Here is a 19,056-nt window from a genome sequence, read left to right as displayed (position 1 = left end):
ATCCCGAGGCAGAGTGTGCCCAGGGCTGGGCCCCACTCTCCCAGGAAGAGAAGAGGCTGCCTAGGAAGCTCACTCATCATCCGATCGCCTCCTCCAGCCAGCAGGGCTGTGGCAGCAGAACCACAAACAGCTGAGAGAAGCAGAGTCCGGGCCAGGTCCCCACCCCTTCCCAGCGCGCCCGAGGGCAGGGCCACTTTAAAATTTAATGGACTTGTCGGAGCTGAGCAGCAGCTCTCCTGGCCTCCACCTCTGCTGCTCTTCCTCTCCCATGGTGGATTTCCAGGCCCCAGACTGCCTGTGCCTATCCCTCAACCCCACCCCACTTAGTGGAGATGCTAGTTTTTCAGCCCCCGGCTCCCTGGGCTGAGGAGGCTCCTGGATGCACCTGAGCAGCTCACAGGCCTCCCCTCTCCTCCTCCTGGTCTGTCCTGTAGCCTTTGTGGCTCACTCAGCTGAAGGCAGTTTTGAGATGATGGTGGCAGTGACCACAGGCCTGGGACAATACACCCCATTGCCAAGGGGCCAAGGGGCCTTCCCATTCCCTACCCAGGCCTGCCCTCCAAGCATCCTGCTTCCAGTCTCAGGGAAAATAAGATACACACTCCTTTCTGCATTTCTCCTTCCTGGGGAGAGGATGCTTAGGCTGGAAGCCCCCAGGCACCAGTACTCCTGGAAGGAGGCCCTGGAAATTGGCTGCATGGGAAATGGGGAAGCGGCGAGTCAGAAACTTGGGCCCGAATTTTTGGTCAGATGTTTGCCTCAGTTTCCTTCCTTCCTGTGTTGGGAAGAGGGGAGGTGGCTTGTCCACCCACAGGGGGAGGGATGGCTCAAATTAACCAACAGAAGGCCCTTCTGCAGGCAAAATGTTGTGTCAGTATTTAAAAAGCTGTCCCCAGGAGGGGGCCCTCAGCATGAAGGGGCTTTTGCTGGCAGCCTCCCAGTTGGCATCCACCCTTCTGGAAGGGTTGGGAGAGAGGATAGGGGTAAAGGCAGCATCTTAGGAAGCTTGCTTTCTCCTGGGGTCATTGGCCTGCCCCTGCTCACATTCCCTGTGCATGGGAAGTCAGCTGGGGGCTGGAGGAATTTGGAGGAATCCTTCCTAAGCCAAGGAAGGCTGAGCTCAGAGGAGTCCTGGAGGCTGCCCAGGCGCCCTGGCTGCTGAGCCATCCAGCCCAAGAGCCAGGCCACCGGGCGGCAACAGAGCAGCTCCTGCCGGGCTGTAACTGGATGCCAGCATGCAGGAATGCAGACCTGAAATATCCAAGTAACGATGGCAACTGGGATTTGCGCGAATGGATGCATCTCAGCCACCTAAGCAAAAAGTACAGCAAGGACTTTTCAATGAGACAAGCGCCTCCTCCTTCTTGGAATTTTACAGGATCTGGACTCCAAACAACAAGGGGTCTCTGCACAGGCCCCCTCCCTGGTCTCCAGGGCAAACAGGCTGCTTTAGTCCTCTCCCTCCCTCCCTGCTCCCGCCCTCTCCAGCAAGCCACCATCTTGCCTCCCTGTCTTCTCTCCTGAGCTGAGGACCAGGAACCCCACGTTGACAGTTCCTGGTCTCAAGTCAGGCAGCTGGGAGGCTGTGATGGCGCTGGGAGGAATCTTCTGGGTGGTGGTTTCTGTTTTATCAATTGAAGAACAAAATGGATAGAATCTCAAATACATACAGCTGTAGGAGAAAGATAAAAACCTACTAGCCCACAGAACTTTTTTTCTCAAATTTAGATTCCAGCGGCACGGAGGTGTGTAGGCAGAAAGGAGGATGAGGAGGCACAGAGGAGGGACATCGGCTCTTTCATCCAGGAGCATGTGGATGGCAAGGAGGATGTCAGAACGCCAGCAGAGCAGTTCAGCACTGGTCCCAGGTCAGCGAGTTTATGATTCAAACACTCACACACACCTTATGCACCGCTAGGGTTAAGTAGGGGACAGCCAACCAACAAGCATGAGAGTGACACTGCGCTGAGTTTAGACAGCAGACTTGCTGGGTGCTACTCAGGCTGATCAGCCCCTCCCCATTCATTCCCCAGCTGCCCCTGCGGCCTTGCCCTGCTGTCCTTTGACTTCCTCCTGATTTTGATCAGTCCACCCGTCCCAACTGCCTGCCTGGCAAACTTCATTGTCAGATCTAGGAAAGGGCAAAGCACTTCGCTTCTCTGGGCAGCAGTCTGACCTTCTGGAAAATGGGTATGAGGGCTCTGGAAGAAAGTCTCCTGAATCATGGTGAATCTATGCCAAGAGAACTGGGGCTGAAAGGAGGTATTTGCCTTCTTATGTAATGTGGTATTATATAATCCCAGATGACATATCTATATGTGTAATTATATCTCGCTTTAAGATACAGACTGGCCCAATTAAGCCAGCAGAACTCTTAGTCTAATCAGGCCTGTCTTAAATGAGGACCTTGTACTGGAAATAGCGTGCCATGGCCAACGGTAATGTAATTTTTGCTCGAGAATATTGCTACCTTATTGTATCATTGCTGATATATGATGGTACAACCCACTCAAGGAGCTTCTCAACTTTCCGTTTCCTTCTGGCACTCTCTCCTTCAATGACTCTAGACTTTTCTGCACAGTTGCCTCACTCCCATTCCTGCTGAGCCTCCTGACTAACCTCCATACACTATGGCTTCCTTGCCACCCTGCCCTGGCTATCACCACCCCCACGCCACTCCTCTCCCTTAATGATCCCAGAGTCAGTCACTAGATGCTCCTTTCCTAGCCCATCCCACAATCTCTGTTCCCTTCTCCAAAAACAGCTTCCTGCCCACTGTTCTCCCAGCTCTTTGTACTCAGGCCAGGCCAAAATGAAAGGTGTGCTTAGATTAGCTACAACCCTCACCAGCTCCCAGTCCCACCCCCACACCCCTACACACACTCTTTGCAGAGCCCAGAAAAGCCCCTCTTTCCCTCCCACAGCTGATAGGAGGCTTGTTCATCTGTAGCTGCCCTAGTCTGGTTGTCAAGGAAACAACAGAATCTCCCTGGGAGCCTGCCTTGTTTCCTAGCAACCAATATCCCACATCCTGCATCTTACAAAATACAAAAGGGAGGAATATTCTGAAAATAAAGGTAAAAATTAAGGAGGATGGATAAGAAAGGAGATCAGGAAGAGAAGAACAGAGAGGGTGGCCTTCCACTTAAAGAAGGCTCCCACCCTAGTAGTCGACATTGTAACATGGGGAAGGTGGAGAGAGAATCCCCCCACACATCTGACAAAGCCCAAGGGGATCCTGAATGGTCACATGAACAAAAAAAATGCAAGCATAAACACACACTAAGCCTTCTGAAACAGCAACAAACACTAAGGATTTCTCCCAGTAGTTTGCTGGAACTCAGATGTACAGACTGCAGTGGAGTGGGCTGAAAGAAACATCTCCAGAACTGCAAGCAAAACACCCACATTCCATTGGTTTTTAACGGAAACATTTCCACCACTCTGGACCTTTTTTCCTGACACACTCTTCTGCACACAATACAAAAGAAAATTAAAAAAAAAAAAAAAGAAATTAAAGGGGGAAGGCTACGCCACGCCGCGGCAATCAAGTTATCTTCCTTTCCCTAGAAAAACCCAGAAAAGGTTAGTTCTCCCGCCCCCTAAGACCCCAACAGTCGAGGCTATAGCCCAGGGAAAAGCGGAAGCCCAAGGGAAGTCAGGAGGGGCGCAGAGAGGGCCGGGGAGGACGCAGGAGCCGGGAGCGGCGCATTTCCAGAGGCTGCTTGCAACCCGGCCATAATAGAAATTAATCATTTACTTACACCGCTACATGTGACGGGGTAATTTCTAGTGTAAGGAACACATCTCTTCCTGCTAAGCACGCTCATTTTAGTGAAATGTCTGGGGTCACTCCGCGCGTGCAAGTTAGGACGAAGCCGACTCCACCGCGGTGCTGCTGCTGCTGCTGCTGCTGCCGCCGCCGCCGCTGCTGCTCAGGCTCCGGGCCCGGATCGCGTTAGATCAGAAACTCTGACAGAGCAGCCCAGGCCGGACCGTGGGCCGGGAGCGGCCGCGCGCGCGGCACTGCAGCCATTGCCTCTTCCGGATCAGCATCTCCTCGCGCCACCGGCGCCCAATGTCATGGAGGCGCGCCGGAGCTGAGCAGCGGGCTGCCGCTCCGACCTCCGCGGCTGGGCCGCGCCGCCGCCGCGGGTCCTCTGGCTGCGGAGGATGGAGGTGGCACGCAGGAGTGGGCGAGAGGGGCGAGGCCGCCGGTGCTACGCTCCCGGGCCCGCTCCAAAGGCGCGGCCACGAAGACGCCTAGCGCTGCAGTCTCCGGGACTGCTTGCGACCTCCTTTTTTCATTCACAAAAAAGGAAAGGTGAAAAAAAAAAAAAGAGAGAGAGAAAAAAAGGGAGAAAAAAAAAATCACAACCAGGACGGCAGCCGTGACTGGCACCGCCCACCGTGGCGCTCCGTTGGTGGAAAGGGGGTCGGGGGGCGGAGAAGGGGCGAGGAAAGAAGGGGATTGGGTGCCCCGGAAGCCCCGCCCCGCGGCGCCGCTAGCTCCCGCGCTCCCTCGCTCCCTCCCCTCAACCTCTTCACCTCCTCTGGGAGGGGCGCGGCCAGCCGAGTCTGTGCTCGATGCCGCCTGGGCTGGGGCTATGTCCTTCTACCTGGAGAGGCTCGAAACCTCACTGGACTCCCACGGAGTTTCCTCCTTCTCTCCAGGAGGCTGAGAAAGGACTCTCAGAGCATCCTAGTCAGCCCTGGAAGCGATTCGCGTTAGGAAAGGACAACTCAACATTTTTTCCTTGGCCACCGATCGCCCAAGGGGAAAGGAAGACAGCCTTTCCTCTGCCTGCATGGGCGTTTTCCTGGCATTTGAGGGCCTTCCTCCCTCCATCACCACCCCTGTAGCTACAGCCACGTTGCTCTCCAATTTCCACGGCCCTTTAATGAGTTTCAGGGTGAATCCCAGTACCACTTGCACCTGTTTCCCAACTAGGCCTTCTCCCCAGTCCTCTTCTCCAGCCGTCTCCACTTCCATCCCACATCCATCCTATTGCCACCTGGAGTTCACCAGTGTCTTCTGATCTCTGAAAGAAATGCCACAAAGACACTACCCCCAAAGACATTTCCTAAGGCATCTTTGAGCTTTCTCTCTGAAAATTCTATAAAATAGAGCAGTTTTACAAGGGATGACATCTGTATATGAGTGATACTCAAAGGAAGTTTCCATGTTCAAGGCTGATTATGATGCCTTTGACTGCTAGTAATTACGTAGTCAGCTCAATCTAATTTTATCTGTCTTGTCAATTACCTCTGGACAATTTTTAAAGCCCAGACTGACATACCTCCCACTTAACCCCCTCTGTCACACCTCCAATTTGTGTCCTAAGAATGCAAATCCACTTTAATCCTAGTTTACATGACATATAAGTGCCAAAAAATAAAGCTACTTAAAAAAATAAATTTTATATTGTCTGAAGCAGGCTTCCCATCTCTGAATGCATATAATTAATTGGAAATTGCCCACCAAGGTGTCTGTCGTTTCTGGCCTGGCCCACGTTCGGTAAGTGCATGGAGAATGCTCCCCCATTTCCTTCTGAATCTGCCTAGAGCCAGAGAAGAGATTAAGGATGATTGAGGGTGCTACTTCACATTTCTTTTCTTTCTTTCTCTTTCTCTCTCTCTCTTTCTCTCTCCCTTTCTCTCTCTCTCTCTCTCTTTCTTTCTTTCTTTCTTTCTTTCTTTCTTTCCCTCTCTCTCTCTCTCTCTTTCTTTCTCTCTTTCCCTCTTTGTCTTTTTAGGGCCCCACCTGTGGCATATGGAAGTTGCTAGGCTAGGAGTTGAATCAGAGCTGTAGCTGCGGGCCTACACCACAGACAAAGCAACACGGGATCCAAGCTGTGTCTGCAACCTACACCCACAGCTCACAGCAACGCTGGATCCCTAACCCACTGAGTGAGGCCGGGGATCAAACCTGCATCCTCATGGGTACTCATCAGGTTCGTTGCTGCTGAGCCACGACAGGAACTCCCTACTTCACATTTCTATTTAGGACTCACTCTTCACAAACAGAATATTACTTTGAATACATGCTTAGGAAAAAAATTCAACAGTGTACAGGTGTGATTTCCCCACATGTTTGGCATTGAAGAGCCTTACCCCATCTTTTGTGTGTCAGAGGTCACCGCATCAAAGAAGAACACAGCATGAGATCTCTGCATGGGTGCCATGGGGGGTGAGGGCGTCTGACACCCTGGTCCCTTCACTCCCTCCAGCGCACCAGCCTGTTGGCTTCATGTTCCACACATCCCGGCAGCAGGCATAGCCCCAGTGTAGCACAGAGCAGGAAACAGAACTGACCTCTTCCCAAAGTCATGGGGCTACAGGGTCTGCAGCGATGGAGCCAATACCCTTTCCCTCTTTAGAGAAAGGGGCATCAGATCCCAGCTTTTTCTTCTCATCAGGGCAACTGAAGATTCCCAACTTGAGAGGCAGATCACTACCAAGCTTCACCCCTCAGCCTCTGCCCCAGTTGTGGCAAAAGCCAGGCCTTCTTCCCACCCACACCTGGCCCTCAATTCACCCCTCCCAGCTACTCGAGACAGCTTCAAGATTTTGGCTTCCAGGCCAGGGATCTGGCTCCCAGGCTTGCTTCCTCTTTGCCCCGCCCTCCAATGCCAGAATCCCCAGAAACAGCACCATTCCCTGAGGCTGGCTCCCTTGCCAGCAACCAAGGAGTTGTCAGCAGCCCACTCTGAGTCCCAGGCCTCCACTCCCAGCCTCCCCTTCTCCCTCACCTTGCATCCCTCCCACCCCAGCCTTGACGAGTCCATTTTCCTCACTTCAGGTTATAGTCATTCCTGGGTATCTGCCAGGGATTGGTTTGGGGACTCCCTGAGAAGAACAAAATCCTCAGATGCTCAAGTCCTTTATATAAAATGGCAAAGTGCAATGAGTACATTTGGTGCTTCCTAGTCTCAGATTTCCATGTGGATGCAGAAAGCCACGAATATAGAACAACTGTGTACATATTTATTGAAAAAAAATCTGCCTATAAGTGCACTTGCATAGTTCAGACCCTAATTATTCAAGGGTCAATGGTACTTCTCAAGTCAGGCCTGGCTGGAAAGTCTTTCCAGATAGTCTCCTGGCCTCTTTCTCTCTCTGCTCCTTCTTTTCTTTGGTCACACACACACACACACCACACACACACACCCCAGCCCCCTCTGCCCAGTTCCTGCCGCTTTGATCCACAGTGTCTCTTTGGAGCACTTCAGAATGAGCTATTGATTCCCCACATCACTGGCTGGCTGGGTGTCTGCACTGCCTTTCTGCTGGTGGCCCTGGGGGCACAGTGTCTGGCTGCAGGAAGAGGGGTTCCTGGTGGCTTGGAGGCAGGTCCCATTCCAGTTTCCCACCTCCTCCAACATCTCTTCCTTCACCCCAGCCCTCTTGTGCCTCCTCCTTCCCAGTGACACAAATCCCATGAACTTGTCCCCCAAAGTCACCCCCTTCCTCTATGCCTACAACCACCCTCCTCCAGGACATCAAGCACTGCTGTTTTCTTGAAGCCCATGAGCAGGAGGCTAGACTGGGGAGAGAACTCTCCGTCTGGTTCCTGGGAAGGCGCCCATGCAGCAGGTATTCAGCTGGTGCCACCAAGCCCTCCCCTCCAAGTGGCTCTGAAGGCCCCTCCCCCATGCCAGCCCAGGCTATGCAGACCCCTCCCGATACGCCCTCCTCCAGCCTGCATGTTCCATCTGCCTCACAGGCAACTTCGGCCCTTCAACTATTTGCAGGCTGTTAACCTTTTTCCCCTTCCCTCCTAAAGTGGAGCATTCTGTGAAGCCTCTGAAATCCACTCCACAGGCCTTATAACATGAAGTGACCTGCTCCCCAGCAGTGGGCTGAGTCTGGGGCATGTGGCATTGCCACCCTGCACAAGAGCTAAAGCAGAGGCCTCTCAAGCAGAGCTCCCACAGGGTGAAGGAGCAAATCTGGAAGCCTGGAATCTCTCAGCCTCTTTGCCCAGGGCTCAGAGGGCACCTCAGGTCTCCACGAGGAGACAGGAATCTTCTGAGCCTTTGTTCATGCACTTCCCTCAGCCTGAACATTCTTCCTCCTCCCACCCTTTCACTAGGATAATGCTTACTCATCCTTCAAGTCTCAGCCTGGATGTCACTTCCTCCAGGAAGCCTTCCATGAGTACCCCCTACAAAGTCTAGGTTCTCTGCCTTCCTCTACACACCCCTAAGAATACCGATCACACTACTGTATCACTCGGTCACTCTGTCCCTCACACAGTACTGAGGATTCTTTAGGGAAGGAACTATACTTATTCAAAAGAGTACCCTTGTGCTGGTCTTGCTCTCTGGCAACACTCAAGAGACGCTCAATAAATCCTTGCTGAGTGGATGAATGTTTGGGGTGTAGAACTTGATGGGGAAGGAGTTGACAGCACCTAGTGGCTACTCACATGCTGTCCAGAGAGGACTTCCACAGGCTGTACTGGCCTTTTCTTCGGGCTGCCATTGCTCTGTGCTCCTTCCAGGCTCCTGGTTGGGCTGCATGGAAGAGAATGGGGCAGGGCAGGGGAAGGGAGAGGGAGGAGGAATGAGCACACTGTGAGTAACCCAAAGAGGCACCATCGGGTTTGTCAGCCCAAATGGAGGCCCTACTCAGGGCAAGAATGTGGCTTCTGCTATCTGGGCTCAATGGGCTGAGACACTCAGCCTGGCACCTACAATGCCACCCTAGGGGCTCAAGAGGCTACTTGAGAGGCAAAACTGGGCTCACGGGCCATCCCAGGCTGTAGGCATCTACACATTATGAACTAGTGGTAATTTGAACAGAATGGTCTGTTGTCCCTCAGGAGGCCTGGATTCTGTCTTCATGCAGCTGTGTGACGTTGGACCATTCTCACACCTCTCTGGGTCTCAACTTTCTCATGTACAAGGGTTGGGTCAGATGCCCTTGACATGCATCTGGTTCCAGCACCGTTGTCTGATATGCGTTCCTAGCATGGAAGCCTTGTATTTTCTCAGCTGTCCTTTTCATTGGAGCAGCTCTTGACCCAAATTGGGATTCAGTAAAATATCAGTTGATGGCCTCCAAGGCTGAGCACAGGAGGAAGCATTTTAGAAGGGAGGGCAGAAGGATTAGACACGTGGTAAGAGGCAGAGAGAAAATCTCATCCTGCTGTTGTTCCCACTTCCAGATTCCTTAAATGGTCAGTCACAATATGGGACCAGTTCAGCCAAAGAAAATTCTAGAACTTCAGGGAGAAACAGGGAATGATCAAGAAAGTGTGTGGAGAGGCCAGTTGTATACTTCTGGAAGCAGTTGACATGTGTCAATAAAGGGTAATGGATGAGCATCTCTGTGACAACCCCCCAAGGGTAGGGTGGTGACAAAGCGGAAGGAAGCCAAGGGAAGAAGAGGGCCCCCGAGCCAGGTGAGGGCAGAGGAGTGGACCACAGCTGCCCCCAGAGCCCAGAGTGAAAGAAACCAAAACAAAGGAGGAACCATTGCACTAGTTAGTGCAGATCTGGTAGCTCCTCCACCAGGAATTGGCTGTGTGACTTTGAGCAAAAAAATTAATCTCTCTGGTCTCCCACTGGGGATAACAATATTCCTTGCCCAAAGTCAGGGCGTGGCTAGATGATCTCATCCTCCTGGGCGGAGATCAGAGATTGTGTGATCCCTCAAACTCCCCCTTCATTTCCACCTGCTCCCCATCACAGACCTACCTGGGAAGGAGGACCAGTCCCACGTGTGCCCGTGCTCCCCAGGCTGCCTGTTGGAGGGCAGACAGCACAGAGGGCATGGGGTGAGGATAGGGGGTGGAATTCTGACCATCTAACCTATTAGGATTGGAAAAATCCCAGGCCCACCTTGATCCAGTACCTGGAGGGGTCCTGAGAAAATGAACAAACCAGGTGAGGCAGTGAATTCTACTTGGGATCCTCCAAGCCCAGCTGGCCCTTGCAGCCTTCCTACAGCCACACTGTGGGGCTGGCAGGGCTATTCCTAGCAGGAACTGAAGAATCCACTCCCCAGCTGGTCTGGCCAGGCTACACCCAGCCCTTGGTGGTCTCTACCCACCCACCCAAGACCCTCTACCCTGGCCCTGCCTCCTGGGCAGCCACAGCTGGCTGAGATCTCCATGAAACAGATATTGCAGCTTTGAAACAGCTTTGTGTAGTGTGTGTGTGTGTGTGTGTGTGTGTGTGTCTATTTAGGATGGCACCGGCCGCATATGGAGGGTCCAGGCTAGGGGCCAAATCAGAGCTGTAGCCGCTGGCCAACAGCACAGGTCATAGCAATGCCAGATCAGAGCCACATCTACGATCTACCCCACAGCTCATGGCAGCACTGGACCCTTAACCCACTGAGCGAGGCCAGGGATTGAACCTGCATCCTCATAGATACTATTCAGATTCATTTCTGCTGAGCCATGACAGGAACTCCCAAAACAACTCTTCATTCAGTAGAGAAACTTGAGTACTTGTTGGGTTACATCACTGAAGAGCTGCAAGTACCACCACCACAAATGCCATAGGGGAAAGGCGTGATCCAGCCGGAGTCTCAGAACAGTGCACCGGAAGCCACCACCAGGCCAGCCAGAAACAGGAAGAAACTGGATGGTCTTACTTCTGCCCTGCTTTCAGCACCAAAGTTAGAAGAGGGGGACAAAAAATGCACCCCTTAGCTAAAACACCCCCTAGCTAATACATCTGGGGTCCAAGATCCTGTGCTTCAGGCAAGCTGGAGAACTTCAGAGACAGAGCAGGCCCGTTCCCAGTGCCCGTGGAGCTGCCAGTGAGAAGATCTGAGGAGGCTGATCACCCCAAAATAGACTTGTTTTTCTTCGCAACTTTTTCATAAGGCATTGGCATCTCTTGCAGCATGAAAAAAAAAAATAGCCCGAACTGTTAACAAATAAAGATTATAAAAAGTTCCAACTGTTCCGCACAGGTTTCCACGTGGCTGCAGTGTTGGAGAGGCAGTAGGGAGGAGTCTGGGAGAGAGGGCAGGGGAAGAGTGTGTCCAGGAGCCCCCAGGCTCCTCTCTTCTGACCCAGTTTTGTCCTCTGGCAGCTGGCTGTGCGAGAGCTCATGGGGATGATAATTGGTGTTGGGGTGGGAAGGTGTCCTGCTGGCCCTCAGAAGTGGTCCATGATGCACGGGTATTATTGTTAACTGTCTCCAGATAAAGGAATGCACGGCACAGAACAGAGCATCTTAAAAACATAACTGCATGGCAACGAGGCTGGGTTAAATTTGGCCGCCCTACTCGAAGGACAGGGTTTGTTTAGTAAACACTTCAAGGGCTTAGTGCTCTCGACAAGGTCAGCTTAGCCTGAACTTGGACCCTCCTTGGGCATTGCCACATGTTGTAATCAGACCTGAGTTTGGAGCTGAACTTGCCCCGGTTGACAGATTGTGAGGGGTATCCAGGGAGGGCTCTGGTCCTTCCCTGGGCCCCGAGTTCCCTGTGGAGCCACCCTGCACCCTTTGCCCCCTGCCTTGGCACCTTCTGGTGCTCAGACTCCAGCAACACAAGAAGAAGGAGGGTGTGAAAGGCACTGGAGTGGAGGCTGAAGACTGATTCCTGTGCTTTTGGGGGTTTTCAGTAAAATCAGGTGTTGAGCTCCTGCTGTGGCGCAATAGGATGAGCAGTATCCAGAGCACTGGGACTCAGGCTCTATCCTGGCTAGCACAGTGGGTTAAGAATCACCCTCTCAGCTGCAGCTTAGATTGCAAAGGACTGCGGCTCGGACCTGATCCCTGGCCTGGGGAACTCCACATACTTCGGGGCAGCCAAAAATGAAAAAAAAAATTGAGTGTTGACCTGGAAGATCAACTTTGAGCCTTTATATAACCAGAGGCAGAGAATTCCCCAGCTCCCCAGAGCTCTGTTCCCAGTAAGTCTGGGATCTGTCAAGGACCTCCCACTCCATCTACCTTTACAGACCCCTTCTTTTCTGCTCCTTTCCCCCTCCTTCGCCTTCCCCCCCCCCACCAGCTTTTTCTCCCCATCCTCCCCTCTCCCTTCCCCCACCTCCTAGCAGGGATTGCCATAAGAATAAATACATAGGGCTCTGGCTTGGTAGAAGACGAGGAAGGCTGAAAGCCTGGTGGACTGGAGGGACCCTAATAGGCATTAGTCAACCTTGGACGGTCCTATGGGGCAAATGACCAGGGAATACTGGCCAGAAGTTTCCTGAAGTGGTGACAGTGGTGAGGGATCAAGAGAGTAACTGCATTGTCTCCGGGCTTCTCTGGACCCAAAAGCCCTCTCTTAGGCTCCAATGAGCCAGAGTTAGCAGCCAGCTAGCCCAGGCACTTGCAGCCCCTCCTAAGATCATAGTTGAAAAGTGGATCAATGGCTGAGAAGGGGGAAGGGCAGCGTGGGGAGTCCAGTGCGATGTGTCCCAGGCAGAGCATTGCTCTGCAGGGTGTGGTTGTTCCCAGCTCACTGGACCCCAGGGCAAGACAGGCAACAAGCTGGGGAGAAGGGAGGCAGACCAGGCCATGCCAGGGCTGACAGGGGGACACAGAGGGTAAAGGAGCTGGGGGCCGGAGAACAGGTCAGCCCATTGCAGCCTCTGGCACAGGCCTCTGGGCAGAGTGGCAGGATGGTGGGTTGCTTCTCCACGGTCTGGAGCACTTCAAAGGCCACTGAATGCGTGCCTCAACTTAGTCTGGTAGCCTAGGGCTTACCACTAGCTCTGGAATGCTCACCCCTGCACCCCTGTCACCCTACCTTTCTGCCAACCCATCCTCTTCTTCCTCCTAGGGGAGGCCCACTGAAAGCTCTCTGGGATCCTGAGCTATGGGTGGGATCCTAGAGCTGGAGGCAGCCCCCAAAGGGAAACCCTCATACCACCATCTCCACACTGATGGGGAACCCCTGGGACAGCAGAATGGCTTTTTCGGACCACAGTTTATATCCTCTCCACAACCGTGCCCACATGCAGAACTGAGGACCAGGTGCTCCAGTGCCAGGAGGCATCATCAGAGCCCTGACAGCACTCTGCCTCCCCGGGACCCATGCAGTGGCAGAATTGCAAAAAGAGCCGGCATGGGCCACTAATAGCCTTGCCAGGCTGAAAGCACAGGACCCCGCCCATGCAGCCCAAGTCACATCACCTACCCTGGGTCTCTGGAAAAAAGGAGCCTTGTTTGCTCATTTGTGCATTTAGCCTTTCTTTCAATCATTACATGCTGTGAAGCACCCACGGGTCCCAGGTCCTACTAGAGATTGTGAGGATTATAAAATCATAATGATACCATCCAGGAGCTTCTTTATTATTACTATAATTATCATTGTCATCATTGTTATTTATTGAGAGTTTATTTACATGCCCACTATTAAGCTATATGTACTATTCATTTAAACTTCAAAATAATTCTGTAAGGAGATATTATTATTATCCCTACTTGGTAGATGAGAAATTGAAGCTTCAAGAAGCTATGCGACTTTGAGGGCTGCAAATCAGGCAGCATGGAACGAGCTGGCTCAGAGCCTCTCAGAGGAGACAGCACAGCCCCTCAGCCCCTTCCAACCTCACGCTCTGATTTAGAGCATTAGCATTTTCTTAATTTGTTTAAAAATAACCCTCTCCCTCTTATAGATGAGAAAACTAAGGCCCGGAGCCGAAAATGGCCTGTGCAATTTCACCCAGGGAGTTCACTGCCACGCCAGGCTATGGCTCCTGCACCATGCTTTATTCTCTGGGTTTCAGCTACCTCCTACAGGAGACTGGACGGGTCCATGGCATGATGTCCCCCAGTTTTGAAATTCTGACTTGTGATGTTATCATACTGTGTTTTTATGGAAACAGAAAGCAGAGCAGCAGGAATGGACCAGCTGAAACTTGTCTCAAAGTCCTCCTCTAGCCCAAACTTAACATCTAGCCTGCCCCATAGAGAGTCAAGAATGTGGAAATGTTTTCATGCCTCAAGAAGGCCTGGGCTTTTAACTCAGCGGATGGTTTGTGTATATATATATATATAGAGAGAGAGAGAGAGAGGAGAGAGAGAGGGGAGAGAGAGAGAGAGTGTGTGTAAAATGTATCTCTAACAGAGGAACCGATAGGTCTTAATTGCTGGAGATGAAGTATGCCCTAGAGGCCTAGAGGTCTGGTAACAAAGAGATGACCTAAAATTACTGTAACTTAGAGGCTGGGGCAAAGGTCAACTCTAGACCTGATCAGCTGGATCCTTAAGCGGTGACTTCACCCAGCCCCTCTCAGCCAAGCTATGCTCACCTCCCCCTGTGCTGAGGCCCCAGGCCAGCCACCTGTGAGGCCTGGCCCCTTGCCTGAGTCACCAAAGCCCAGCTGGGACATATACCCTCAGGTCCCAAGAAGCCTTAATCTCAGCCTGGTTCCTAAAACAAAAGGACTCCCTCCCTCTGCTCCTGTGCAAGGAAGTGACAGTCTCTGCTGCCCTGGAAGGAATTCCTAGAGCAAGTCTGAGATTTCTTGGCCAGGTGTCACTAGAAAAAAGGGACTCAAACTGGGTAGGTGGGAAGTACAAGAGGGTGAGAAATAGGGTGAGGGATGCTGGTCAGTTTCTTTTTGAAGAAATAGATCTTCATGCCTAAAAAATCGGGAGCTCCTGGAGTGGGTAGGGGCCATTAAGGGGCTGTGCAGAGCCCGGAGGTGAGAGGGAAGGAAACTGGCAGAATGGAGGCAGTGACCCTTCTGGTTGGGGAGAAGCAGAAGATAGAGTAAGCATGGTAGCCCCCAAATCATGGGCTGTAACTGTGCTCCCTGCCGGCCAGCGGCAGCTTTGATTGATAAGGATGGAACAGGCTGTTCGTGCAGCTGGATTCCCCTGGCTCCCCTTCCCTCCTGGCCGGGCTTGTAACCACCTCATTCAGCCTCCATGGCCCTCCCTGAGTTCCAAGGGGACAGGTTCAGGCATCTGCTGACCGGGGAAGGGAGAGGATGCAAAGACAAGGGAAGAAGAATCAAGAGGCAACGGTGCAGCCGTGGGACAGGATCCTGATTCCCTCTCAAGGGATACACATAATGATGTAGGCATCTTCTAGACCTAAGAGAAGACTTACACTCCTTAGGCTTCTTTTAGAAATGAATACTTTAAAATTGGGCAGTTTAGAGTCCTTCCTTGTCTTTGCATGCCCATCTTTCCTGGCTCAGCAACTGTCTGAACCTGCTCCTTGGAACCCAGGGAAGGGCATGGAAGCTGAATGAGGCCCATTTCCTAAAAACAAGAAATGGGGGACCCAGAAAGACTGTCATGCCTAGAAGCCCCCCAGGGCCCTGCTCAGTTACAGGTTCACAAGGAGGGAGTTGAATTGGGGTCAGCTGCTGGCGCATGGCTCCTGTAGACACCCCATCCCCACCGGCTCCCCCCTTTTCCTGTCCCGAGGCTGGCTGCCTCCAATTGCTGGGCCTTGATGGGTAAGACACATGATTCCTAACCCACCGGCCCCTGGTCCTGCCTTCATGTGTCCCTCCTTCTGAGATTTGTGAGGGTTCTCACATTCTGAGAAGCCCGCGTTGTACTGAGTACGCCGAGCGACCAGGTGAGGACAGGTGGGGACAGGTGGGGCAGCCAGGGCTCAGAAGAAGCTCCTCTCTTCCCCCAGGCACAGAGAAACACCCAGGGTGGTCTCAGGACAGGCGGGACATGAGTGGTAGACTTACCTGCTGCTTCTCCTCTGGGGCCTGGCTGGCCCGTCACCACTCCCTGTCCAGAAGCAGTGTCCTGGGCCAGCCCAGCAGGAGGGAATGTGTGAAGAAACAACCACGAGGATTTTAAGGGCTGGGATCCAAGACCAGCCTATGGGGAGCCAGGTGAGAGGCATGGTTACAGTATCCAGGGGTGGAACCGGCAGGCAGGAGTCCTGGTCAGTTCCCGCCCCGCCCAGGCGCTGTGCAGAGCTCAGAGATAAGCTGCCTGTGTAGGAGTCCCTCATCCCATCTTTTGGGCAGGTGAGCATTCCTGGTGCCTTGCCCAGCCGCTGACCCCCCAGGGCCCTGCTTTGGCCTGCCCTCCGGCGCCCATTCTGACTTCTGTCCTGGTCTCGCCTCCTCCCTGGTGACTCACATGGCTTTGGAATTTCACTCATCTGCTTTTTCTGACGCACATCCTGGGGGCCTGGACCGGAGCCAAGGAACACCGTAGTTGCTCCAACACCACCAGTGATTAATTTTGGCTCCCCGAGCTAAAGGCTCTCTAGAGTTGTGGTGAGGGGAGCCAGGCTGGAGAAGCAAGGCTGGGGGCTGGGGGGTGGGGCTGGGGGGAGGGGACGTTGCTGCTGGACGGGAAGGCTTTCTTCCTGCTTCTGCTCACCGGCACACAGGTAGAAAACAAATAGCAGGAAAGCTCTGGACTTGTAGTGGGCAGCCGCAGCCGGTTGGCCAGCTGGGAAACTCAACACGAGGGAGCAAGGAAGTTCAAAACCTAGACTGACTGACCTCTGCGCTTCTTGCAATGGATTTCTGGGTCTCAGTTTATACTTTTGCTGAGTCTTGACAGTTCTTTAATGCAAATTCCAAGAACAACAGCCCGGTTCATTCTTTGACAGAGCGTCCATATCACCCCCATCAGCTGGAACTCTGTTAGCTCCCCGTTTTGCACATTATGTAAGGGGCTGCCCGTGGGTGGGACTGTGGAGAAGAAAAGGAAGGGTTGTCATGACAGTGCACTGGGCTGGGAATTGAGGACCTGGGTTCATTCCCAGGTCAGCCATCATCCCAACGTCTCCCCATTAGGGGTCTCAGGAGGGAGAATGGTCCCACAGTCCTGATGACAATCCCCTCCTACTGGTCCCCAGTGTGTGGGGGAGGAGCTTGCCGTGGTTCCCTGGTTTTGTGTGTCTCCCTTCCCTCCACTGTTCCAGCAGGCAATTGCTGTTCCCATCCCCTTCCTGCACTGCCCCTGACCTCTTGTCTCCCCTAGCTGCCCAGGACTCCAGGATGCAAAGTCATGTCCCTTCTAGCAAGTCCTGTTGAGAAGTCAAGGACTCTGTGTCAGTCTGACCCCCTGACCCTGGGGAGGAGAGCAGGGTCAGGACAGTGTATTTGGGAAGCAAAGACCTCACCGAGCTGTCTAGCCCCAAAGAATGGCTTCAGGTCAAGGCCTGTCAATGAAGATGATGCCTAGAGGTCCGGGAAATGCCCTGCTCTCTGGTACAGTAGGTCCCATCTGTGGGGGACCCTAGAGAAGCACCTGTTGACCCTCATCCCACCTTCTCCCTCTTAGCTATTCTTGAGGGACCACAATCATCTGGGAAGAGGCAGAGGAGCAGAGAGTTGGGATAAGTGAAAGAATGCATCTGTGCCTCCATAAGCCATACCAATGATTATAATCAGGAATCTTTTTCAAAGTAAAAGCATTTGTTAATAAGACAACAATATATCATGACCAGATAGGCTTAAGAGCCTGGAACCCCGAGTCAAGACTGATAGAGCTGGGAGTTCTCATTGTGGCACAGCGGAAATGAATCTCACTAGTATCCATGGGATGCGTATTCGATCCCTGGCCTTGATCAGTGGATTAAGGATCCGGTGTTCCCATGAACTGTGGTGTAGGTCACAGACACAGTTTCGTTCCCGTATTGCTGTGGCTGTGGTGTAGGCCAGCAGCTGTAGCTCTGACTCAACCCCTAGCCTGGGAACCTCCATATGCCGTGGGTGCGGCCCTAAAAAAAAAAAAAGGCAAAACACTGACAGAGTTCATATCAAAAGAGTTCTACTTACAGCCTTCAGATATACTGCCTTCTGTTGTTCTGTTGTCATTACAATTTTTTTTCCCCCCCAGGGGGTACCTTGTTCATAAGCATGTGGAAGTTCCCAGGCCAGGGATCAAACCCACACCACAGCAGCAACTCAAGTTGCTGCAGTGACAATGCTGGATCCACAAAGGGACTCCTGTTGTCATTATATTTTTAAATAATGTAATATGTGGTATATTAAAATGTTATGCGTATCAAATTTATAAAACATAATAAAGACCCAAACAACTGTGAAGCCCTTACTCAATTTTAAAACCATAACATGACCAATATACTGCATGGTTGAATCTACCTTCCCATTCCCACCTCCCACCTCTCCAACAGAGGGACCCTAAATCTGCATTTTGTACTTGTCATTTCCTTGATGATTTAAAAAGTTTTATATCGTATCCATGGGCATCCCTAAATAATATGCTCTTCAGCTTTGCTTGTCTCAGAGCCTTAAGAACTGGTGTTATGATGGAGTTCCCATTGTGGCTCAATGAAATGAATCTGATTAGCATCCATGATGACGCAGATTCGATTCCTGGCCTCGCTCAGTGGGTTAAGGATCTGGCGTTGCTGTGGCTGTGGTATAGGACAGCAGCTGTAGCTCTGATTCAACACCTAGCCTGAGAACCTCCATATGCCGCAGGTACAGCCCTAAAAAAGACAAAAAACAAACAAACAAACAGAATGACGTTATACTGTACATCATCTTTCTGGACTGGTGATTTTTTTCAGCCTTATGTTACTAAGATACAGACACAATGATATATATAGATGGGGTCCGTCCTTTTCATGGCAGTGTCATTTCCAGGGCTAAAGCATACTGCTCTGCTTCCAGTTTTGTGCTAGTATGAAAACCACTTCTCTGAACCAGACGCTGTCTCTCTGAGAGTGAAAGTTCCATCCCTGGCTTTGTGCAGTGGGTTAAGGATCTGGTGTTGACACAATTGAGACATAGGTCCCAGATGTGGCTCAGATCGGGTGTTGCCATGTTGCCCTGGCAGCAGCTCTAATTCGACCCCTAGCTGGGAAACTTCCAGATGCCACAGGCGTAGCCAGAAAAAGAAAGAAAAAAACCCAAAACTTTGAAGTTTCTTTGAATCTTCTTGCACTTATCTTCAGGCGCCCACATTCAAGCATTTTTCACTGGGTAATTCTGTAGAATTGGAGTTGCAGCATAATTGTGTCTGCACGTGCTGAACTTGACAAGATCACACCAAAGTGTTTTTCCCAAGTGGCTGAAATGCCAGCAGAGCAGGAGAGTTCCAGTTGCTCCACATTCTCATCTCTACTTGCCCTTTCAGACTTAAACTTGGGGCCTGGGTACATGATGGTATC

At 52.1% G+C, this 19,056-nt stretch overlaps 1 protein-coding gene across 6 annotated transcripts in view; it reads right to left on the bottom strand.

Moving 5' to 3' along the window:
* Nucleotides 1–15,768, bottom strand: part of RHOBTB2 (Rho related BTB domain containing 2) — a 31,605-nt gene extending 15,837 nt beyond the window's left edge. Inside the window, exons 1-2 of one of the 6 annotated variants that reach the window (XM_021073203.1) lie at nucleotides 15,638–15,768; nucleotides 8,432–8,519 (exon numbers count right to left, since the gene is read on the bottom strand). In XM_021073203.1, coding sequence (XP_020928862.1) covers nucleotides 8,432–8,487 — 56 coding nt within the window. In that variant the 5' untranslated portion in view covers nucleotides 8,488–8,519; nucleotides 15,638–15,768. Of the gene's footprint in view, nucleotides 1–3,764; nucleotides 4,713–4,936; nucleotides 5,671–8,431; nucleotides 8,520–9,704; nucleotides 9,725–15,637 lie in introns of those variants that run through there. The other 5 variants (XM_021073202.1, XM_021073204.1, XM_021073200.1 and 2 more) reach the window with 5 other exon arrangements.

This window comes from Sus scrofa, chromosome 14, assembly GCF_000003025.6.
Source record: "Sus scrofa isolate TJ Tabasco breed Duroc chromosome 14, Sscrofa11.1, whole genome shotgun sequence".
Taxonomy (NCBI): Eukaryota; Metazoa; Chordata; class Mammalia; order Artiodactyla; family Suidae; genus Sus; species Sus scrofa.
This window is presented reverse-complemented; position numbering and strand designations above follow the sequence as displayed.